The 19670-nt window shown below is 38.6% G+C and overlaps 1 protein-coding gene across 1 annotated transcript; it reads right to left on the bottom strand.

Moving 5' to 3' along the window:
• Window positions 1-9863: 9863 nt before the first annotated feature.
• On the bottom strand, window positions 9864-14615 carry LOC149820070 (MYB-like transcription factor ETC3). The gene is made up of 3 exons (XM_089982821.1): window positions 14441-14615; window positions 14183-14270; window positions 9864-10214 (listed from the first exon to the last, which is right to left on the bottom strand). The coding sequence occupies exons 1-3, from the start codon at window positions 14502-14504 to the stop codon at window positions 10097-10099; spliced, it is 270 nt and encodes an 89-aa protein (XP_089838947.1). The 5' UTR covers window positions 14505-14615; the 3' UTR covers window positions 9864-10096.
• Window positions 14616-19670: the final 5055 nt, after the last annotated feature.

The raw sequence follows: 19670 nt of genomic DNA, 5'->3' as shown, positions 1-19670 counted from the left end.
CAAATTTACTCTCACTTTCCTAGACATAAACACAGTGGTCAAAATTATTTGCCACAAACTCTAATGATGTAATTGTCTTATGAAACTTTAAGTACGACTGACATGGTGATTGCTTGAGTTTGTATAAGGATTTTTTTAACGTATAGATTTGTCTTTTTTGTCTTCTATTATATAACCTTAAGGTTGCTCCATAAAAATGAATTTCTTAAGCTCACCATTAAGAAAGGTGGTTTTAACATCAATTTGATGTAGATCTAGGTCATAGTGAGCTATTATCGCAAGAATTATTCTTATTGAGGTGAATTTTGCAACCGGCGAATATGTGTCAACATAATTTAATCCTTCTTTTTGAGAAAAACCCTTAGCAACTAGTCTTGTTTTAAATTTGTCAATGCTACCATCGTATTTGAATTTCTTCTTTAATATTCATTTACAACTAATGTTTTTTTTTTCCTTAAGTAAATCAGTCAATTTCTAAACCTGATTTTTCTCAATGGACTCAATTTTCTCGTCTATGTCTTTTACCCAATTTGTTGACTCACGTGAGTTTATTGCCTGTGTTGTACTCACAAGTGATTGGTAAAGCGAAACAAGAATATGGAATGCATGTAGTTAGAATATTGCATACATCATTTAAAAAAGAAAATAATAATTGAAGATAAAAAATTATGCATGAAGAACTTATATAACCGAAATGGTAAGTTCACGCATTACTTAATTATTCATGCATAAGTATGATTTTGATGCAATATTACAAACTATAGCCTAGATGGGTGTGCATGAATATATCTTAATGTTATGATATTTCTAATTTATAGCATATTGTATGATTATTGACTACTAAGAAATATGCATGATTAATTATGGTATGTTAAATGTATTCTGAGCGAGACTATATTTTAATGTATGTAGGTATTGTTCATGAATGCAAGTATGTTGATTTTCTACTTAGATTCAGGTTGTTTGATCTCATTAATTTAACAATTTTAGGTTTTGAGGAGGCTGAGTGACTCTCTTCTGCGTGGTTGTGATGTTGGATTTTGATTTCTACCGGTCTAGGTGGTTATTTTGTCTCCTCACTTGAGGAACTCTATTGATTGGCTTTGGACATGATGTTTAGTGATGGTTCTGAATCTGGATCATTATGGATAATTTGATTTAATTCAATGAATGATGATTTTTTTCTTTTATTTCTTATTATGGTTTGATTAGTGGATTGTTTGGTAAGGCAACTTTGGCAATCCTGATTGAATGTTTCTGCAACTTTCTAAAAAAAATCTTCAAAAAATTGAGTTGTAAATCAAGGGGGATAACAAGTTTGGTAATAGACATATACTAAATTGATCAATGCCAAGCCAATAAATTCAATTAAAGTCCAATACACAGTTGAGGATCTAAAGACTAAACAATATTCATAATTTTATTTTTGTAGATGACCGGACATCAGCCTCGGGGTTGGACTACGTAGGGAGACTGCATGATGGGAACACCCTGACCCAAACATGCCAGAACCTCACCAACAATGGAGGCAATGGCAATGGGCATAATGGTACTAACCATAATGGAAATCAGGGAAATAAATTTATCTATAAGCACTTTATGGATCTAAATTCTTCGGTCTTCACTGAAAAGGAGGATCCTGACTAAGCAAAGGAATAGATTTGAGAGATTGGTGAAATCTTCTAGGTACTTGAGCTCCCTCAAGATCAAAAGGTCATGTTTGGTGCCTACTCCCTAAAGAGGGATGCCAAGAACTGATGGGAGATAGTCTATGAGGTGCAGTATAGCCCAGAGCAATTGTAGGCTCTGACGTGGGAGCGGTTCACTAAGGTCTTTATTGAGACCTACTTTTCTCAATTTGTGAGAGATTGCCTTGATCTCAAGCAAGGCGAACTGACGATTGTTGAGTACACGACATGGTTCAGGCATCTCGAAAAGTACGGCCCGGACACCTACACCACCAACATAGCCCGTGCTAGAAAGTATGTGCAAGGACTCAGAGATGGTCTGAGTCGAGTGCTTGAGAGTAGATCCTAGAGCCTAAACCAATCCATTGAGATGGTTACAATGTTGTAAGACGATTGGGACTCTTCAAAGAAAATCCAACCCCAGAGATTTCAGAAGAAAAGTGGCAATGGGAGTAACACCCAAAAGTTCACTAGAGGTTAGAACTAAGGACCAACCGCCAAGAAGACACGATTCCAGTCAGGAAGATATGTGCACTAGCAATAGAAGGCAGATGCATGCCCTAAATGTAGGAGACCACACATGAAGGACCAGTCCAAATACGAGACAAGGGCATGTTTGCACTGCAATAAGATGAGACACTACATTCGAGATTTTCCCAAGTGAGTGGTGAAAAATGGTTAGAACGGTGATCCAAGAGCGCAACAACAGCAACAACGACCACAACAATGTTAGAAAAGAGCTATGGGATGAGTCTATACTATGATGGTAGCTGAGCTAGAGCAAGATGCCAATGTCATTGAAGGTACAATTTCTATCACTAGATTTAATACTAGAGTATTGTTCAATATTGAAGAATTTAAATGATTTTTTAAAGAATGTTAAGACTTTTGGAGAATTGCATCTTATAATTATGAGGATACATATTGATTTGTGAAACTTTTTTATTTTAAAGTGATTAATATTTGAGGATTGAATTATTTTATCAGAGTGCGTAGTGGAAGCATGATGAACTATAATTTGAAAGTTTCTTCAATTTGAAGATTCTCTGTGACAAAATTTTTAGGATGATTTTTTTAGTGGGGTAAATTGTAATGCCTTGAATTTTCGGAGCCTTTTAGATAGGTGTTTTTCATGGATTTGGATCTCAAACTGATCAAGATTTGGGTTTGGATTGGCCATATTTAGATTTAGGGGCATAGTCATCATTTTTTGAATTGTTCATGGCTTTTTGGGCAAGGGACATGCCCAAAAATTTAGAGGAAGACAATGGATATTTTTGTCATGGGGATATATATGGGATTTTTCAAAAAGAAGTTGGTTTTTAAGGGATAATGGCAATCTGATAATTAGGTTTACAAAAAAAGACAAAATAGGTAGAAGAAGGTTATGAAGGGCATATTGGTAACTTAGGCAGAGGCAACTGTCATTAAAATAAACAACTCAACCCCCACCATTTTTTTTTGGTTTTGACATGTATTAACCTACTTTGAGTTAGGTTAAAGGGTTTTATTAAATCTAAACTAACTAACTCTCATTACGCATACCCCATGTTTCTCTCTCTCTCTCTCTTCTCCCTCTCTTCTCTCTCTAGGTCTCACCCACATGCCCCTCTCCTCCCTCACCTGTGAGCTCTCTCTTCTCTTGTTGGAGGAGTCCATACCAGTGGAGTTGTTGTAGTGGAGTGGTTGAGTTGGGAGGAGCATGATTTTTTGATGAAGAATCATTCTAAGTACCAATTTGGAGGATCTTCATAATTTTATCTTGGATTTCTTGTGTAAGAAAGGTGTGATCTTCCTACTCCATGAACTCTAGGGGCATGCAAGCATGTAGATAGAGTTCTGCTTGAAACCATGCTTGTTAGGCAAATTTTGGCATGTTTGGGAAAGGTTTTAGTGTGCAATCATGAGTGGTTTCTTGTTGAAAATGTTACCTGATTTTTTGTAGTTGAAAAACCATGTTTTGATTTTAGTTTCGTGGAATCTTTACGTGTCCATGACTATTTCATGTTAGAAAATGGTGTTTTTTAAATGTATACTTGTATATTTAAGTGGATATATGGTTAAATGCAAGCTTGATCATGTGTTTCTCGTAGAAATTCATGTTAGAACTGTGTATCTCATGTTTTATCATGTTAATCCATGATTTTTCATTGAAGATTGTTGTTTTGGAATTGGGATTTTCAGTTTAGCCATGTTTGGGGTCAACTCTTATTGGTCAGGAGTCAACTCTATCATGGTTTTACATATGTTCTGTTCTCGAGGGTCAACCCTTGCTGATCAGGGATGACTAACCTCAGTTTCAAAACACTATAATGGGTTTTGGAGACATAGAGTCGACCCCTTGTACACAGTGAGTCGACTCTTGAACTTATGAGTCAACTCACTTCAAGCAAAGAGACGACTCATGAACATAAGAGGCAACCCCCTTCAAGCTATGAGCCAACTCATGAATATTGAAAGTCAACCCTTCGGGTTATAAGTCGATTGATAATCAAATGAGTCGACCCTTTGTCTTAGGAGAGTCGACTTCTGAGACACCTGAATGTGTTTTCCTTGGAGTTTCAACTTTGGGTTTGGGCTATTAGGCTTGGGGTTCAATAAAACTATCTAAAATTAGTTGTGTATGGATTGTAGTACAAATATTTAGTGTTTTTTGAACAACTTTTGTATAATGAGACATTAATGTGAGTATGGGTGATTCAATAGAAACCCATATTGTGCATTGATGTATATTGCATGTTGTGTGATGTGAAATCCTATAGATTCTAGTTATGGCATTTTCAGTATGGTAATAGCAAGAAAACATAAAAAGGATATGTATACATACAATTGGAAATCCTAATGTGATAACCCTATAGATATCTTATTACAAGAACATATTTGGGTGTTGACCCATGATACCAAGAGAGTGATGATGATGCACAATTAATTAATTGTTAATAATAAGCTTCATTAGATGATTATTATGCTCACCTGGTCCTTTTTTGGCTTGAGCTAGCTTGTTAGATGTGAACAAATATGTACCAACTTTGTTAGAAAAAATCTTGACATCTGGGTTTAAATGATCCATTCTCCACCACGAGGCTTAGGGAACACTGAACTCTGATACTCGAGGCAAAAATGGAGCTATTACAGTATGCCTAGTAGTGCAATACGTTGACTTTAGGGAGAGGGATAAGGTCCCAAACTTTAGTGCAAGCATCACACTGACTATCTAGGATTTTATAAATAAAATAGATGAATAAACACCACTTGAATGACCCGATGATGCCCAAGTTTTCAGTAAGTGGTGCCCCCTTGGGTGCAAACAGGATCATAACAATAAATGCATGTGGTGCATGCCATGTAATGTAATAACAATTAAATAAAAAGATTTAATAAAATATTCATGCATATAAGCAGATATGTAGGGGTGGCAAAACCTGACATGACCCGCCAACCCGACCTGCCAACCCGCCTCTTAGGCAGGTTCGGGTTGGGCTTAAGCCAACCCGTTTAATAAACAGGTCGACCCGCGTAACCCGTTTATTAAACGAGTCGGGTTCGGGTTGGGGGTATGCCAACCCGCCAACTCGGCTGACCCGTTTAATAAATGGGTTAGGCGGGCGGGTCAACCCGCCAACCCGACCCGCTAACCCGTCGACCCGCCAACCTGACCCGTCAACCTGACCCGACAACCTGACCCGCGAACCTGAGAACCCGTTTACCTGACCCAACCCATTTGTTAAATGGGTTGGCGGGTTGTGTCGGGTTACCCGTTTATTAAACGAGACGGGTTCGTGTTTGCCACAACCGACCCGTTTAACAAATGGGTCGGGTTCGGGTTGAGGTATGCTGACCCGCAAACCCGTTGGGTCGACCCGCCAACCCGACATGATTGCCACCCTTACAAATATGGCATGAGTTTATGAGCTCAGTGTATTATACACTTAAGGGTCGACTCCTAAGATGGAGAGAGTTGGCTCCTCTTGAGTTTTGGTTTGATATTCTTCCATGAGAGTCAACCTCTGAGTTGGGTGAGTCTACTTCTCTTGGCTTATGCAGGTGTTATATTCTTCATTGAGAGTTGACTCCTCTCTTGTTGTATATTATGTTATACTCTGAGAGTTGAATCCTTGATATTTCAGAGTCGACTCCTTGTTAGAATTAATTGATTAAGCTAAGAGTTGATCCTTGAGTTGAAAGAGTTGACTCCTCTTTAGTTTTGGCATTATGTTATGCTTTGAGAGTCGACCCCTGAGTTGGGTGGGTCGACTTTCCTTGGTTTATGTTTGGTATTATATTCTACTCTAAGAGTCGACCCATGTGTTGGGTGAGTCAACTCCCTAGTTGTTTATGATAGATAGTTTTGTTGAGCTGAGATTCGACTCCTAGGTTGGGAGAGTTGACTCATCTTGTAGTTATGGATTATATGTCTAGTTTTGAGAGTCGACTCATGAAAATGCAGAGTCAACTCCTCCTGGGTTTCTTTCACAATGTGAGTTCTTTTGAAGGTCGATGCCTAACGAGTTTAGGATCAACTCTTCTTGCTTGGAATATGGATTTTTGGCTAAGTGGTTTTTCAAACTAACTTAATCTCTTGTTGCTACCTCGTAACACTTGTGTGAGTAGTTGGTTCACACTAAGACTGTGGTTTGTCTCACTCCACTATTTGAATTATTTTTTAGGGGATGTTTTGGTGGAATGGATCAATGAGGAGCACTAAGCCCAACAAACTTTTGGATGACAGACATGGGACTGCTTCTGGGTGTTTGAATTTTTGAATTTTGTCATGTAGAGATAAGTTGTATTTTATAAACTCATAGCTTGTGAAATGAATGAGTTTTATGTTTTGCATAAGTATGCAATTTATCTTTTGATAAATTGGACACTGGTTTGAAATTTGTGTTTTTAAAGGAAAAGGGGTTTTAAACATAAAGTCTTCTGTTGTGTTTGCTTTCAAAAGAGAAAATCTTAAAATAGTGTTTACTAAAAGAAAAAACAAATCGAGGGTTTACAATTATTCACCGAAAAACCTAGCCATCATTAACTTTATTGAAAAAAACACGGTTGGGGACACTGATAAAGTCGCTGCCGATGTTTTTATCAGAATATTTCAAGGAGATTCCTCAAAAGAGGGCCCAAATTTGAGGTTTTGATACTGTCGATGAACCACTATCGATGAATTGCCAAATATGAGAGATTTTTGCAAAGTCATCAGTAATGAGAATATCCGGCTGGATGTCATTGAAATATTGTCGAAAGGATTGAAGACCACCAATTGGGGACTACAAGAAATGTAGGGTTGCGAAAATAGGGAATCTGGATGCAAAAAAGGGGCTGAGAAACAAAGCGTTATTTATATGGGACAAAATTTTGCAAGAAAAAGGAATTCCGCAATACAGGCGATGCAAATAAGAAATTTCAAAATATCAAACTTTCACAAGGTTTTCGGAATTTTGCAATACTTCATGCGATACTCTTTCAAAATTTTGTAAGCTAAGGACTTCTGCAACACTTAAAAGATTTTTGCAACATGCCTTGCAATACTCGTCATGAATTTCACAAATGTTATGAAATTTTGCAATCTTTTTTGGAATATCGCAACCTCAGATGTGATTTTATTGACGAGTTTCATGGGACCATCAAATTTTAATGCAATGACATGCGAAAATAAAAAATTGGGAACCTACAAAATTGTCTATTTGGCGAATTTGGTAATTTGTGGGGCATTTTTTGAAACACATCATTTTTGCTGTACAGTACAATTATTTTTTATTTTTTTAGTCTGTGGGGACAATCAAGCTAGAGTTGCGTACACCAATGTCATAGAAACAATCTACAGGTCTCCTGCGAATCTCTTAACTTGTTCTAGTTCATACCGTGGTTTGGAAAATCCAAACAATAGGAGAATAATAAAAGAGTATTAATGTCTTAATAACACCATTAGTACATCTTAATTAGGCACATGAGTGGATGCAGATACTTCCATCTGAAACACACCAAAGTCTAGCGAGAGAAAACGAAGAACAAAGGGAAGATTTTAACATACTTGAAAGAACAACTAAAAAAATTTAAAAACCACCATTGATGGGATTTAAGAAGACAATTGAATGACTTAATCTCTATGTATGTTATATCCTCTAAACACGTTCACTTCCTCATGTCTCATTATCCAAAACCTCTCTATTTCCTCCGCTTTTTGGCCTGGAATGTGGCTGGCGATCAACGCCCACCTGCAACAATCACACATTAATTAAAGAGAGATCAAGCACTCGTTGCATTAACCTGGTTTTCCCATGGTCAGATTGAATGTGTTAAACCACAGTTAACATGAGTTTGATGTGGAGGCCCCAGTACAACCAAGTTAGGTTAAAGTTGAAACTCAACTAACCCAGGTTGCTGGATGAACTCAGACCACAAAATGACCAGCTCACGTGCAGAAGGGTCCCATATAGGCGAGGTGGGTGCAGGTGCAAGTGCAATAACTACATTGTGTCCCTCCGCTGTTAGTATAAATGGTTTTCATTCATGTTTTACCCTACACTGTGCCCTTTGGTCTAGTGTTAATCAACCAGCCAAACTTGGTTCACGGCCATCATTTACCAGGTCAAACACTGTCAATGTCGACAACTTCAAAGTCTATACACTAGTGGCAGAGACGCGTTGGTCTACATGACTCATGTCACAGGGACACTCCAACGTGTCCTCGTGTCGTACATGTGACCCCTTGTGTACTATTCTTATTAGAAAAACTGCAAAATTCGGCATGTCCTTTTAGCTGTGTCCTTGTGACATAGGTCTACACTGTTAACTTTTTCACGTTTCACATGAACGAGACATGTTGTAGTGTTTTTAACCTGGACCCAAATAACCTAATCAGGCAAATCCCTGTTTTCCTATCAAAGTTCATATGCTCAATCAAATGTAGATCAGGCAAATCCTTGTGGTGAGACATTGAAGGTTCACACTGAGACTGACTATGGTTTGTCTCACCCCACTACTTGAATTATTTTTTAGGTAATGTCTTGGTAGAATGGATCAGCGAGGAGCACTGAACTTGATAGACTTTTGGACGACATACCTAGAACTGCTTAGGGGTGTTTGAATTTTTGAATTCTGTCATGTACAAATAAGATGTATTTTGTAAACTCACACCTTGTGAAATGAATGTCTTATGTTTTGCATAAGCATGCAATTTATCTTTTGATATTTTGGATCTTGGTTTGAAAATAGTATTTTTCAAGGAATAGGGGTTTTAAAGGTAAAGTCTTTCATTGTGTTTGCTTTCAAAAGAGAAAATTTTAAAATAGTGTTTACTAAAAGGAAAAAAAAATTGGGGGTTTACAACTATTCACCAAAAAATCTAGCCATCAGTAACTTTATCGAAAAAACACGGTTGGGGACACCAATGAAGTCGCTACCGATGTTTTTATCAGAATATTTCCAGGGGATTCACTGGAGGAGGGCCGAAATTTGAGGTTTTGCTACTGTCGATGAACCACCAAATATGAGAGATATTTGCAAAGTAGCCAGTAACCAGAATATTCGCCTGAATGTCAGCATAGGGATTGGAGACCACCGGTTGAGGAATATAAAAAATCTAGGGTTGCGAAAATAGAAAGCTAGGATGAAAAAAATGGATTGAGAAACAAAGCATTAATTATATGGGACAAAATTTTGTAAGAAAAAGAAATTTCACAATACAGGTGATGCAAATAAGAATTTTGGAATATCGTACTTTCACAAGGTTTTCATAATTTTGTAATACTTCATGAGATACTCTTTCATAATTTCGCAAAGTACAGACTTTTGCAAAACTTTAATGATTTTCTCAACGTGCCTTGCGATACTTGTCATGAGTTTCACAAGTGTTATAGAATATCACAGCCTCAGATGCGATTTTATTGACGAGTTTCATGGGACCATCAAATTTTAATGCAGTGACATGCGAAAATCAGAAATTGGGAACCTACGAAATTATCTATTTAAAGGATTTGGTAAATTGTGGGGCATTTTCTATTTAGCCGATTTGGTAAATTGTGGGGCATTTTTTGAAACGCCTCATCTTTGCCGTACAACAATCAAGCTAGAGTTGCGTGCCCAAATGCCATAGAAACAATCTACAGGTCTCCTGTGAATCTCTGAACTTGTTCTAGTTCATACCATGGTTTGGAAAATCCAAACAATAGGAGAATAATAAAAGAGTATTAATGTCTTAATAACGCCATTAGTACATCTTAATTAAGCACATGAGAGTAGCATGAGCGGATGCAGATACTTCCATCGGACGCACACCAAAGTCTAGCGAGAGAAAACGAAGATGAAAACAGAACAAAAGGGAGATTTTAACACACTTGAAAGAACAACCAAAAAAAAAAAAAATCGAAAACCACCATTGATGGGATTTAAGAAGACAATTGAATGACTTAATCTCTACGTATGTTATATCCTCTAAAGACGTTCACTTCCCCATGTCTCATTATCCAAAACCTCTCTATTTCCTCCGCTTTTCGGCCTGGAATGCGGCCGGCGATCAGCGCCCACCTGCAACAATCACACATTAATTAAAGAGAGATCAAGCACTCGTTGCATTAACCTGGTTTTCCCATGGTGATATTGTTTGAATGTGTTAAACCACAGTTAACATGAGTTTGATGTGGAGGCCCCAGTACAACCAAGTTAGGTTAAAGTTGAAACTCAACTAACCCAGGTTGCTGGATGAACTCAGACCACAAAATGACCAGCTCACGTGCAGAAGGGTCCCATATAGGCGAGGTGGGTGCAGGTGCAAGTGCAAGTGCAAGTGCAATAACTACATTGTGTCCCTGATCCGCTGTTAGTATAAATGGTTTTCATTCAGGTTTTACCCTACACTGTGCCCTTTGGTCTAGTGTTAATCAACCAGCCAAACTTGGTTCACGGCCATCATTTACCAGCTCAAACACTGTCAATGTCGACAACTTCAAAGTCTGTACACTAGCGGCAGAGACCCGTTGGTCTACATGACTCATGTCACAGGGACACTCCAACGTGTCCTCGTGTCATACTTGTGACCCCTTGTGTACTATATATTCTTAATAGAAAAACTGCCAAAGTCAGCATGTCCTTTTCGCGGTGTCCTTGTGACATAGGTCTACACTGTCAACTTTTTCACGTTTCACATGAACGAGACATGTTGGAGTGTTTTTAACCTGGACCCAGAGAACATAATCATGCAAATCCCTGTTTTCCTATCAAAGTTCATATGCTTAATGAAATGTAGTTTCAGGCATAACCCAGACAGTACTCTGATAACAATGGCTTCGTCTGGGTGATTGGTAGGAGCTGTCAGTGTACGAATCCTTGTGGTGAGACTTGCAGGTTCAAACCCCAGTGATATGTTTAACAATTACTGGTGGGGTGGGGGTCTGCCTAACCCCAGCTTGCCTTTCAAAAAAAAAAAAAATTGAGCCACAATAGGCAAGTCCTGTTGCGATGAGTCATTTCCCTCATTTGATATCTTAGGCCCACAATATATATTGGCTACCAAATAAAGGCAAGGAACTAATGTGCAAGAATCACTCTTTTCTTCAAAAATATTTTTTTTTTATATCAAATGTTACATATGTGATTTACATGGTTTGTTTAATAGGAAACTTGTTTTGAATCATGTGATTATGACAACTAATTAGGTTTTTAAAGGGATCCAGAAATCAATGGCTCATAATGTGCCAAAATTTTATAACTCAAAAGATCACATTTTTACATTAGAAAATAATGATGCATGACTTGATCCTTAGCAAACAAACCATGTTGAACACATCTATGTGGTTAGATTGAGTCGATACAACTTGCACGTATGATTTCTAGCTCATTAGTTCCTTAACATCATTGGTAACAAATATATATATATATATATATATATATATATATATATATATATATATATATATATATATATATATATATATATATATATATATATATAGCCTTAAATGAATGACATTTTTTAAATGCATAATTAGTTTTTTTAGCATTATAAGACCTTGAACTTGTACATAAATCAAAAGCCAAACACCTTTTTAAAAAAAAAAATATGAATTTATTAAATCTACTTTTTTTTAATCTCAAAAAGTAATTATGCATTTTCAAAAATGCTATTTTTTAAAAGTTTTAATCATTTTAATAAAAATGAATCTATCTAATGTTAAATACAACTAATTTAATGTTAGATAAACTCTCATATATATATATATATATAGTTTGTATCTCATGCAGCAAAGTTGCTTTGGCTCAATTGGGCATCGTAGATGTCATAATCGATTTCTTAGGGATGTTGGATCATGTTTTCTTGACAAGGAAATATAGTTTTTGTAAACAGAGAAATCTTGAAGCCTTTATGGCTGTCAATTTTTGAATAGCTGAATAAACCCATTCACAGGTTGCAATCTTGTGATCTAAATGCTCAGAAAACAGACCACATCTACAAGGCCGAGCTAAACGAAGCGAGGAAAACCCGGGGTGGGCCCCACGACCACCCGGCTTTATGTTTCCCAAAAACAAAAATTTTAAAAGAAAAAGGATTTGCTGAGTCATTGGTACATAAAAATAAAAATAAAAATAAAAATAAAAAGATTGTACTTTCAGCTTAAAAGTTACGATTGTACTACCTGACACGCCATTCGAGTTTGTACATTTTTGAAAAAGTAGGACACGACCATATAATTTTTTATATAAAAAAATAATTTTTGACCTTTTAATATATTAAAATATTACTAATAGGTATTTTAACATAATACTAAAAAAATATTAGAATAGTGTATATATGTGCCATGGTTGTGTCAGCGTGTCCGTTGACTTGTATCACCAATGACACGCCTTACCCCCCTTGCAGAAAGCCCAAATGCTCATGTGATAATGCCATGTATTCTTTCATCCAGATCCAGCTAGTTTGTGGTCCCAGCTACTTTGCCAATTGACAAGATATATCAAGTCATATTAAGTATCACCATATAACGGTGGCATTGAATCTCGACCGTTGATAGAAGTACAAAACGCTGTTACGTCCGCACGGCATGATGGCGCCACTTGACGGGCTCCTGCCGTTAGTGTGAAGGGAAGATAAGGTGGAATGTATTTGCACTCTTTTTGCATGCTGCTTCACCTGATCACCCTCCATGTTTGGGATATAGCCTACGGGTAGTATCCCATTTGCTGCTGGTTTTGTGATCAACGGCCGAGATTCAATATCACAAACCTGCTGTAATATTGAATATGACCTAATCTCGAGACACTCTACCCCTTGGGTGGCACCAGAAACGAGAAACCAAGTTCATGAAATCCCGAGCTCCTCCATAGGGACAAGTGTTTCGAGTTCATGAGCTTGGTGCTTTTTTTTCATGCATCCAAACGAATAACAGCCAAGGACAGGTCTCCCTTCCTGAGCAGGAAAATGGAGAAAAGGATCTTGGCCGTCCAACCAAGCATCTGGATGGCTAGGATTGATCCACAGTCTGGGTGAGAATGTGGACCAAGCCCATAGCGGTTGGTTAGACACCGCCGGGATCATACGTCGTATGAGGTGGGAAAGTACTTTCTCAGGGAGGGGTGCAAATACGATTAGCTTTTCACGAGGGGCCCGCTGTTTCGTCTAGGAAAACCATGGGTCCCACCCTCTGAAAACGATTGCGTCGTGCAGATTAAAGAAAGCCCCGCGTTTTTTTCGCTTGGATGAAACAAATGGCGCAAGAGAAAAAATGAAAGGAACCGAAATGACTAGAGAAAAACACAAAAACGGTTGGGGCCGATGTTGTCAGTGTCGGAATCGGCAGATTCTCAACATTCTCGGCCAAAAAATAATAAAAAATATTACGTCTCAATCACATTTTAAAGCTATTAAAATAATCAAAAATTAAAAAATTACTTTGAAGCTATTTTAACGTTTATTTAAAAAATAACCTATTCAGGTCAGTATCGTATCGATTTTCTGGCGATACAATATGTATTGGCTCCACCCCATCTCAAAATCCTTCCCTCCATTCTTGCATGGGTTTTGATTTTTAACCTCCATCCCCGTTTTATGTCTTTCATCTTCGATCCAAACTGTGTGAGGCGAGGCGGGGCAGGGCAGGGCCCTGTTTTTCCTCGGACCACTACCATCCCTAAAGAAGGATTGGGGATCAGCTGAGGCGGGGAATGGTGGGGATCGGGATGAGGACGGGCGAAGAGAGAGAAAGCATAAGTCCATCCTTGCTTCTATCCCTGCACGGGTTTTGATTTCAACCTTCATCCCTGTTTTATGTCCTCCATCTCAGGTCCAAACAGGGCTAGACAGGGTGGAGCCCCGTTTTCCCCGGATCCACTATCATTCTTACTGGTTGGGGCACGTAAGGCTCGGTGGTCGTGTCCCAATCCGGAGTTTTAGTTTAACTTCGCAGGGAGGCATGCGCATTAAGTGAGGCCGTTCTCGGTGAGGGTTCTTTAACTTAAAAAAAAAAAAAAAAAACAAATGCAAGGTTTAGTCACCGACTCACTTGTTACCAACAAGCCTGTACATCCTGTAAATGAGATCTTCTTCTTGCTCCGTCATCTTGATGCACTCCCACTCAATGCTACTCACCTCTGTCAATCAAACCACAAATCTTTTAAACTTCAAAAGAGCCACAAAAGACACACTCCACTTTAACTGATGCCAAGTTAAGATAAAAAGAAAAGCAAACTAAAAAGAACCATGAAATGAAAGTTAATGACGGGAAAATGCAGAAAAAAAAGAATGGAAAAAAATAACCAACCCTCAGAATCACAGCTAGAAGTTTTCGCCATCTTTCGACGACGCTTATTACCCATGCCTAGCATCTTTCCCAGAAGGAGTTGACACAAATGGGAGGGAGGGATTTTGGGGTAAGGAAAACTTGGCGATGAAGGAAAGAGTTGTGGAGGAATGAACGAGGGATGGGAGGGGTTTAATAATAGTTACCTCTGTTTGGGAAAAGAATAGGAAAACATGGATTAAAGAGAAAAACTGATGGAGAGAGAACCGAGTTCCAAGTATGAACGACAGGTGATCACCCAACAAACAACTGAAGGGGTTGACGAGTAGTTACCCTGTCAACATCAGCTGTTACTGTGTCAGTGCGCGAGCGAGAAAGACCTCTAATTTTTTTCCAAATCCTTCTAACTCAAAGAAGCTCTTAGATTAACTAATCCAAACCATGCTGAGAGCCCAAGCCAATGCTTAGCATATATAGGCCCCTGAAGCAGAGGTCCTAGCCTCACAGTTTTATGGTGTCCGCATGATGAACGTAGGTATGACAGGTTGAGCCAGCCTGATCAGGTCTTGGTGTCGATTGTGATTTCTTCGGTTATAAATTAAAAAATAAAATAAAAAGCCATGCCGAGTTCTTGGTGTGGCTGATCTAAATCTAACATTTTTTTTCTCTTTTCTTTTTCAAGGGACGTTGGCTGGAGATTTTCTCACTGAAAATATTGAAACGAAGCTCGGAAAACCGAGTTAGGTTTGAAGTTGGTCAAGCTCAAAGCGACTTAGCCCGAGCTTAGTTTGCAAATCAGAGCTGGTGTGTGTTAACGACAGGGCAGTTTGTTTATTCAGTGTTTGCCTTCAAAGAGACGACCGAGACTCTCTTTCGTTTTTTTCTCACTTGTTTATAACGTGAAGCACTTCCCACTTGTCAAAGGAAAGAGCGTTGATATGTTGTTGTTGGTGCCCACCACCAGCTTTTTGTTGGGTTATTGTCAGACTTACCGTGGGGATGGGTTCGCCAACCGATGTATGGGGGCCCAATGGGAAGAACCTGTATCATTCGTGTGGGGGGATGGATATTGGATAGGATGGCCCACCCACCACCTTATCGGTAAGGAACAAAGGAGTCAACAGGGGTCAGGTTTGGTTTGGATCCATGTGGAACCAGACTTGGACTAGATTTTCAGGTATGGAATCAGGTTCGAACTCGAGTTTAATCGAATCCACTGTAAGACAAATCATCTCCACTCGATACCATACCCAGTAAAACAATATTTTTAAGCACTTTTACATTAAAAAATTGCAGGTCTTAATTGAAACTCGGGTTGGGTATAAAATTTGACAAACTATACTCGGATCCAAGTATTAATCAGACCCAGTTTTAACCGGGTCTTCTTATTTATCACCATACCCATACCCTATAAAGTTTAGTTCGGATCGGGTCTGGGTAAATGAGGCCCGTTGACACCCGGAAATCCCTTGGACGCCACACATCAATGAGGTGAACAGTATCTGACCACACCCGTTGTTGGATGTCTTGGATGGTTCCCACTACATCTTTAGTAACCGCTCGTGATTTAAATCAATGCATCTAAAGGCATATCAAATGGACGGCTGAGAGCCAACCCTAAGTGTAAGAGCGCTTGAAAGTGTTTATCCAATAGTTACTAAAGCGCCCATTTAGAGGAAGAAGCCCGCTTCCCGAAAAGCATATGTCCGAAAAAGGGAGCATTTGGGAAACTCACTTCCAGTTTGTGTGAAGAGCATTTCTTTATATTATAAGAAACGCGCTTTCCACTCGCTTCTCTCGTTTTTTATTCTATTCCTACTGCTTCTTACTCGCTTCTCCTAAACTTTTCAATTGTTTTTTGTGTTTTTCCATATTAAACCTATTTTAATTTTTACTTTCCCCTAGCTTCTTATTCGTTTTCGCATCGTTTCCTACACATTTCTTTTTTTTTTGCTTCCCAACATTTCTGCAATCGCTTTTAATACTATTTTTTAAAAAACTTGCTTTCCTACTTTCCGCTTCACACATAGCTTCAGTATCCATTTTGTATCCTGGTAACTATGGCTTACCACACGGTACCCATTTTTTTTTGAAAGGCAAGCTGTGTGTTTGGGACCGCCATGTTTTTCACCTTTTTTGCTCTGATGTATATACCTCTTTGGCACTTAGGCAGACCCCCACCATTTACTATTCAGTGTACCGTACCACTGGGTTTTGAACCTGCAATGTCCAACTACAAAGAGACAGCTCCTACCAACCACGCCGAGCCCCCCCCCCCCGTTGGTAATACGGCGCGCATTTGGGGAATGTTTGTATGCCAAATTTGCATTCAAACTTCCAAATGATGCATCTAAACTGCTACGATCAGTTCGCATTGTAGGTGCCATTGTGAACTAATTCTAGCTGTTGGTTCAACGGCTAAGACTCACATATGATATGACAAAATCGGTGTTGCAGAGAAACTGTGGGACCCTAAGAACTGTTTGCGTTCACAGGAAAGAACCGTTTTCTGTGGAAACATGCACCTTTCCCTTGAGCCTTAAATGGCCAAACAGAGGAGATTTTTGCCCGAAAAAGCTCTCAAAGTTCACTTTATTTTCCCCGCTTAAGCTGCATTTTACCACAGGAACAGAGAGTCCACCAGTAGGTAATCGGGCTATGTTTCAACGGTATTATTCTCTGCGCAATCTTTCACATGGAAAGGGAATACTTACGTGGGAATGCAAATTCCCCACTGTAGGAAATCCAAGTTGAATCTGTTCCAGATTTCCGACTCCAACCCAAAACTTAACCCACGTTGGCTCTGTCAAAGTCTCAATCATGACGTCAGCAAGTAGTATATGGGAAGAGAACCGTGACGGCTATACGCAATCGTAACGGCCATTATTGCCAATCAAAATCTCAATAATGCCGCAAGCATGAGAGCCTTGACATCCAACTTTATGTCAAGGGGTCGGGTTTGGCCAGGACCCAGGTGGAACCAGACTTCGACCACATTTTTGGGTATGGTATGGAGTTTGGACTCGAGTCTAATCGGGTCTACTATAAAAGAAACTATACCCGGATCCGATAAGAACTACACGAACCAGACCTGAACCATTCCCGGTAAAATAATATTTTTTATCTGAAAAGTTGTGGGTATTAATCAGAACTCGGGTCGGACACAGGTCTGGCATAAAATTTCACAAACTCTACCCGGGTCCATGTATTAATCAAACCTAATTCCGGCCCAGACCTGGATCTTAATCGGGTTTTCTTATTTGCCACCATACCCAGATTCTATAGGGTTTGGTCCGGGTAAACCAGGCCCGTTGACACCCCTACTCTTAGGACCTGCTTGTTTGGTTCTCATAAATTGAGAAAATGGTACGTTTCACAGTTTCTCCTCGTAATATGATGGCGCATATTATTGGTATGAGAATTAGCATCATGATCTATGCCACAGGGACATGCCATTTTTGGTGACGTGTCCCACAGGACACGACTGGACATGGACATACGGCAATAATATTTTAATGAGTTTAGGTATTATTTCAATAAAATAACTTTTTTAATATTAAAATATGACAAAAATAGTTTTTTATTGATCTCAAATTAAAAAAAATTCGTGCCCTCGTCCTATTTTTTAAAAAAAAAAAATGGAACTTGCATGTTGAATCTGTGTCACGCGTCCTGGTGGTCACGTATCTCTGTGACATAGATTATGGGCTCCAAAGTTGGTATATAATATCCGCCACCTGTCTCATGTACAAATATACAGTACCGTAATTCGTATATGAAATCAGCACGTTTGAGGTGAACTACTTCATAAGTAAAAGTTTCTCCTAACGAAGACATATACACTTCAGTTTTTTTTTTTTCTTTTTGATTCAACAAGATTGGGGTAAACCGGCCCCTAACAAATCAATTACAATACAATTATATTTGATATGTTTATTTCTGGACAACAGCCCTCTGGTTTATTAACCCAATACATTCCTCCCCCAACCTTATTTAATAGCCCAAAATACAACCAGCATGCTGGAGGAAGGACCTCTAAAGTGAAAGGACACCCAGCTGCAGCAAAGCAAAACATGATCACAATGATCATAAAGGACTCTGCACTCGACCACGGCCCCTAAACAACAAAGATAGATTTTAGTTACAAACATGGACACTATAAAAAAAAGTATTGTTTTACTTTGAAATATATCACAAATAAGCATGCTCGAGAGGCTACCCTGGATCTGATTGGGTCAATGAGCTACACTTACTTTGATTTCGTTGCAACAAATGTTGCATATCAAAATATGGTATTTGATCTAGAAAGAGCTCAACATAATATGTGTCACCTGCTTGAGGGAGTTATTACTATCATGTTCAAACTTTGACCTTGTTGATCGAGCTAGCAACAAATGTTACAGGTACCTGTAGACGAAGTTCTTCTGTCCTAAAAAAAACCGCACAACTCATTACATACAACGTCAGAAATTGCTTTATATAAATAGTCACGCAATGTGTCCTTAACAAGCTGGTGGACATCATCCCAAGAATTAGGCGGGTCAGTCGGATGCATGGAGCTGATGTTGGCAGGAGAACTCTGAGAGCCGTGACTAGAGGAGGTAACGACTGGTGAGGTGTTCATATTACTCCCAAACCTGAACACACGACCCTTTTTGGGTTCACCTGTTGCAGTCACCCATGTTGTAGGATCAAAAGGCAGATGCTAAGTTGAGTCATCGTCATATCGTTCTATCATTTGTTGCTCGTATGACTCCTATAAAGTAATGATTATAATATGAATTAATAATTAAGAATTACAATATTTATGATAACTTGTATATTATAATGTTTATTAATATAATAAATACATACCGTTGTCGTTCTCGCCTTCTCTGATACAAACTCTCTCGTGGTCTTACATTTATGTGTTTCAACAAACACATCCTTGTATAGCACAATGCCTTCTTTTTCTGCTTTCTGCGAAGTTAAATGATAAAAAAAATATTTAACAGATATGCAACAATACTTATAAATTTGACAATATATATATATATATATATATATATATATATATATATATTAATGAGTTACCATTTTCTTCAGGTGGCTCCCAAAAGTTCTAGATCCACATGTGTGTAGATGAGCATCGGGCATCTTCGTTCAGTTTTATGTAGCCTTCGCTGAGCAGTTTTGAAATTTGTGCCCCGCTCACTTGTCGCAAATTGCATCCCAAACATCTAACCTAATAGTAGGAGGGTCATGGCCCTTC

Source organism: Nuphar pumila, chromosome 12 (assembly GCF_984573655.1).
Source record: "Nuphar pumila chromosome 12, dmNupPumi1.hap1.1, whole genome shotgun sequence".
In the NCBI taxonomy this organism is placed as follows: Eukaryota; Viridiplantae; Streptophyta; class Magnoliopsida; order Nymphaeales; family Nymphaeaceae; genus Nuphar; species Nuphar pumila.
This window is presented reverse-complemented; position numbering and strand designations above follow the sequence as displayed.

What these genes read in the sequence shown, in the direction of transcription:
- LOC149820070 (XM_089982821.1), bottom strand. Translation starts at nt 14,504, where the DNA reads ATGCTAGGCATGGGTAATAAGCGTCGTCGAAAGATGGCGAAAACTTCT. An exon ending in TTCTAGCTGTGATTCTGAGG is followed by an intron (nt 14,271 to 14,440) that starts GTTGGTTATTTT and finishes TTTGATTGACAG; the next exon opens with AGGTGAGTAGCATTGAGTGG. An exon ending in TACAGGCTTGTTGGTAACAA is followed by an intron (nt 10,215 to 14,182) that starts GTGAGTCGGTGA and finishes TGATTGTTGCAG; the next exon opens with GTGGGCGCTGATCGCCGGCC.